Source organism: Lepidothrix coronata, unplaced genomic scaffold (genome assembly GCF_001604755.1).
Source record: "Lepidothrix coronata isolate B3197 unplaced genomic scaffold, Lepidothrix_coronata-1.0 Scaffold78, whole genome shotgun sequence".
Lineage (NCBI taxonomy): Eukaryota > Metazoa > Chordata > Aves > Passeriformes > Pipridae > Lepidothrix > Lepidothrix coronata.
Window position 1 is genome coordinate 3,304,010 of NW_016690258.1, and position 4,371 is coordinate 3,308,380.

At 64.2% G+C, this 4,371-nt stretch overlaps 2 protein-coding genes across 2 annotated transcripts in view; one reads left to right on the forward strand and one right to left on the reverse strand.

Moving 5' to 3' along the window:
- Nucleotides 1-680: 680 nt before the first annotated feature.
- RRP9 (ribosomal RNA processing 9, small subunit (SSU) processome component, homolog (yeast)) lies at nucleotides 681-4,317 on the forward strand. Its single transcript, XM_017819848.1, has 14 exons — nucleotides 681-1,057; nucleotides 1,155-1,273; nucleotides 1,353-1,429; nucleotides 1,539-1,580; nucleotides 1,740-1,866; nucleotides 2,109-2,233; nucleotides 2,485-2,577; nucleotides 2,681-2,781; nucleotides 2,898-3,032; nucleotides 3,213-3,275; nucleotides 3,353-3,498; nucleotides 3,587-3,666; nucleotides 3,809-3,882; nucleotides 3,975-4,317. Exons 1-14 carry the CDS (start codon nucleotides 681-683, stop codon nucleotides 4,078-4,080), a joined length of 1,665 nt encoding a protein of 554 aa, XP_017675337.1. The 3' UTR covers nucleotides 4,081-4,317.
- The window catches only part of GRM2 (glutamate metabotropic receptor 2), a 10,546-nt gene continuing 10,357 nt past the window's right edge, over nucleotides 4,183-4,371 (reverse strand). Inside the window, 1 exon segment of the mRNA XM_017819849.1 lies at nucleotides 4,183-4,244. Within this exon segment, the coding sequence (XP_017675338.1) occupies nucleotides 4,183-4,244 (62 nt within the window).

The window sequence follows — 4,371 nt, forward strand, 5'->3', positions numbered from 1 at the left end:
TGGGAGATCTGCTCTTCCCGAAATCTGACAGGAGAGAAGAGACCTCAGCCAGAATCCTCCAGAGAGCAGCTGGACAGCTGCTCCCTTCCTAAGCCTGTCGCCTTACAGAGACCAGTGCAGGACATTCCCGCTGTCCTTCCCTGCCTCCACTAGTGCCAAGGAGAAAAGAAGCTGATTGTGTAAAATAAAGTTTATGCCCCAAAACAGATTTTAGCTCTTTAGAGCATCACCTGTCCCGGACAGAGAGGCACTACCCCGGCACAGCCAAGGACGGGTCCCTGAGACCCCCTGAAGAACATGGGACGGGACCAGAGGCCGTGCCCCCCTGGCTGAGGGTCCCTGAGAGGCAAAAGGTGACCATGATTTGGGAAGCAGCCACCCATTCCCTGTCACCGCCATCGCGACTCTGCGTCTGGGGGCCACCAGCTGCGACGGGGGCTGCGGGGCAGGGCCCGAGGAGCCATGGGGGGCAGAGGAGGGAGGGCTGGGGGTGTGACAACCGGGCTCGGGGTGCGGGTCCCCGACACGCGCGGCGGGGTTTATCTCGGCATGGGCGGGGCTAAGAGCTGAGAGGCGTGGCCTATCTCAGAGGGGGCGGGGCCTCACCGCTGAGTGACAGAGCCGCCTCCACCCGGGCGGGGGGGCGGGGCGGGAAGGCGATTCCGAGACAAGGAGGGCCAATGGAAGGCGGGGCCCGGCCGCCTGCAGCCAATGGGCGCTGCCGGGGGCGGGGCCCGGTGCCGGCGGGCGGCAGGCGGCCCCACGTGTCCCGGCAGCATGGCGGCGGCGGCGGCGAGCGGCAGGAGGGCCAAGGCCCCGCGCGGGGCCGCGGGACGGCGGCGGCCGCGCCCGGCGGTGAGGGCCGGCACCGGGAAGGAGGGAGGGAGGGGGCGAGGAGGGGCTGTCCCGGCAGGGTGGCCGATGTCGCGCGTTTCGCCGCGCCCGTTCCCGTGTTGATCCGCCCGGTCCCGCAGGTCCCGAACGCCCAGGGGAGACCGCGGGCGGCGGCCGGCCGGCCCCCCGACGAGGAGGTGTCCAGCGACTCCGAGACGGAGAGGTAAGGGTTGCGCCAGGGAGGTGCCGGTACTGGAGTGGGTGCTGGTACCGGGAGGGTGTCGGTGCCGGGGGGTGCTCACGCACACGTGTCCCCGCAGCCTGTCGTTGGGGCGGCGGCGGCGAGAGGCGGCGGCGGCGGAGGAGGAGGTGGAGGAGACGCCGCAGGAGAAGAAGCTGCGCCTGGCAAAGCAGTACCTGGAGGAGCTCCGCCAGCTCGGTGAGTCCCGCCTGGCCCCGGTGCCCCGGCGGGGCGGCCCGGGCGCTGGGCCCGGCTCTCACGCACTGTCCCGCCGCAGAGGAGGAACGGGCGGAGGAGGAGGAGGAGGAAACCCAGCCGGCGGATCTCATCGGCGACCGACTGAAGGAGGACGTGGTGAGCGGGGGGGCGGGCGCGGCCCCGCGGTCCCGGTGGTGGGCTCTGTGCCCCTCCCGCGGGACCGGGGCTGGGGCCGCCTCCGCTGAGCCTCCCACTTCTCCCCCAGCTCGAGCAGAAGGGCCGGCTGCAGCGCCTGGTCGCCAAAGATGTAAGTGCCCGGTGCCAGACCATAAGTACTAGCTTTGGGGGACACTCGGGCATGGCCAGCACCCACGGCCCTTCTCCTGCCCACGGTGCCATGCTGGGGTACTCCCAAGCCTGGGGAAGGGGCCGGGGCAGCCCAGCTCACATCCCACTCTCCCTGCAGGTGCAGCCTCCGGATCCAGCCAGCATCCGTGTGCTGCGAGGACACCAGCTGCCTGTCACCTGCCTGGTCATCTCTCCCGATGACAAGTTCATCTTTTCTGCATCCAAGGACGGCTCCCTCATCAAATGCAAGTATTCACCTGAGGCTGCAACTGGCTGTTCTGCAGGGGACCCTGCAGCATCAGGGCTGTGGGTGCTTGTGGTGGTGACTTAGCCCTTGGCTGCTCCGGGAATGTGCATTGTTTTGGGATCTGTAGGAGGCTCGTTGGCACTTTTGGGAATGGTTCTGGGCTTCGTGGGAGGCTCATTAGCACTTTTGGGAGTGGTGGGAGGCTCCCAGAGGGTGATGGTGGCCATACCTTTCCCACAGGGGAGGTGGACAGCGGGAAGAGGCTGTGTGTGGTGCCCGGGGGAAAGAAGGGCACGGAGGAGCGGCACATGGGACACGCATCCCACATCCTCTGCATGGCCATCTCATCGGATGGCAAGTATCTGGTACGGGGACAGGGGACAGAGAGGTGGCCATGGGGACTGCATCTCCTCCCAGGGTCCTGGGGGTTGTGTCTCGTGGCCAGATGTGCCTTGCCCAGTTAAAGCAGCCCCTATCCGCTACAGATTTAAGGATGGGTCCCCGGGATCACCCGAAAGCATATGGGGTGGGAATGGAGGCTGGCATGGGAGTGGAGGCTGGGGTAGGCTGTGGGTCTCTGAGAGGCAGGTCTTGGGCATCCCCTGCTGTCTGCCAGGCCACAGGAGACAGGAACAAGTTGATCATGATCTGGGACACAGCCACCTGCAAGCGCCTGCACATCTTCACAGGGCACCGTGACGCTGTCTCGGTGAGTCAGGGGCATCAGGCGTGGTGCCTGTGGGGCTGGGCAGCCCCATCCTCCCTGGTGCCCCTCCCTCACTGCTGTGCCCTGTCCATCCATCTGTCTGCAGGGCCTGTCCTTCCGCAAGGGGACACACCAGCTGTACAGCGCTTCCCATGACCGCTGCGTCAAAGTCTGGAACGTGGCAGAGAACGCCTATGTGGAGACCCTGTAAGGCCGGGGGGGATCCCACTGACCCTGCCAAAGGGTGTGCCAGCATCCCTGGGGGAGGCAAGGTGAGGGGGCAGAGGGCCATGCTTGCCATGTCTCTTTGCCATCTCCTCCAGATTCGGGCACCAGGATGTCATCACGGGGCTGGACAGCCTGAGCCGGGAGTGCTGTGTGACGGCAGGGGGACGGGATGGCACCGTGCGGCTCTGGAAGATCCCTGAGGAGACACAGCTCGTGTTTTCTGGGCACCAGTAGGTCTGGGGTGGGAGAGGAGGCTGTGGGCAGGCATACCCAGCTGGGGCAGTGGTGTGTGGCTGCCAAGCATCTTGGGGAGCACCGTGGGGATGCTGATACCCTGGCGAGCCCACATCTCCTGAACAGGATCTCAAAGCACACTTGTAACTGCTGACAATTACCCCTTCTCTTCACAGGGGCTCCATCGACTGTATTCAGCTCATCAATGAGGAGCACATGGTGTCCGGCGCCGATGACGGGTGAGCACGGGGCTGGGGCAGTGCCAGGGGTGAGCAGGGTGCCCCCTCAGCCCCCTCACCCCTCACGTCCCCGTCAGGTCTTTAGCCCTCTGGGGGCTGACAAAGAAGAAACCTCTGGCGCTGGCTCGGCAGGCACACGGCATGCAGGATGCCCAGGGCCTGGAACAGCCCTACTGGATCTCAGCGGTGGCCGCCCTGCGCAACAGTGACCTCCTGGCTACAGGTGTGTGGCAGCCACTTTGAGGGTGTGGGGGAGGTCCTCCTCCCATCCCTGGGTTGGGGTGCATGGCAATCTCCTTTCTCTGTCCCAGGATCCCACAGTGCCAGCGTGAAGCTCTGGAAGTGTGGTGAGGGATTTCGGAAGCTGGAGCACCTCTGGGACATCCCCTTGGTATGGATTGATGGGCAGGTTGGGAATGCTGGAGCTGGGCTGGAGGGTCTCACTGCAGGGGCTCCCCTCCCTGGACAGCAGGAGGAGGCTATGGGATCCCCTTAACCTGCCCTCTCCCTTCACCCTGCCCTGTCCCCTCCAGGTGGGTTTTGTCAACAGCCTCAAGTTCTCGTCATCTGGTGATTTCCTGGTGGCTGGCATCGGGCAGGAGCACCGGTACTGACCCTCCTCCCTGGCACTGCCTGGGGGTGCAGCCCCCTTTCCTCTGGTGCTTGCTGGAGTGTGACCCTCATCTCTCTCATCCGCAGGCTTGGACGGTGGTGGAGAATCAAAGAAGCCAAAAACAGCATCTGCATCATTCCCCTTAAACAGAGAGCCACGACCTCTGGCCCTGAATCTCCTGGCAGCTCCTAGCCCCCGGATCGTGAAGCAGGTCATTCTGTCCCTGGAGCTGCACCTTGATGCATCCTTGGTGCAGCCACCCCCCTGGGGCTGGCAGGATGTGAGTAGGGGGTGTCACACAGCCTTGCTGGCCCCCGTGTTGTGATGTGGCTCTGCCCTCTGCGAGGGTCTGTCCCCTTCCCTCAGGTTTGACCGGACCTGAGCTCCGGAACAGTCCGTTTTGTAAAAAAAAAAACCACCAAAACGACTTTATTTACATAAATTACAAAAAAAAAAAAAAATCACATTCTTGCTCACAGAAAA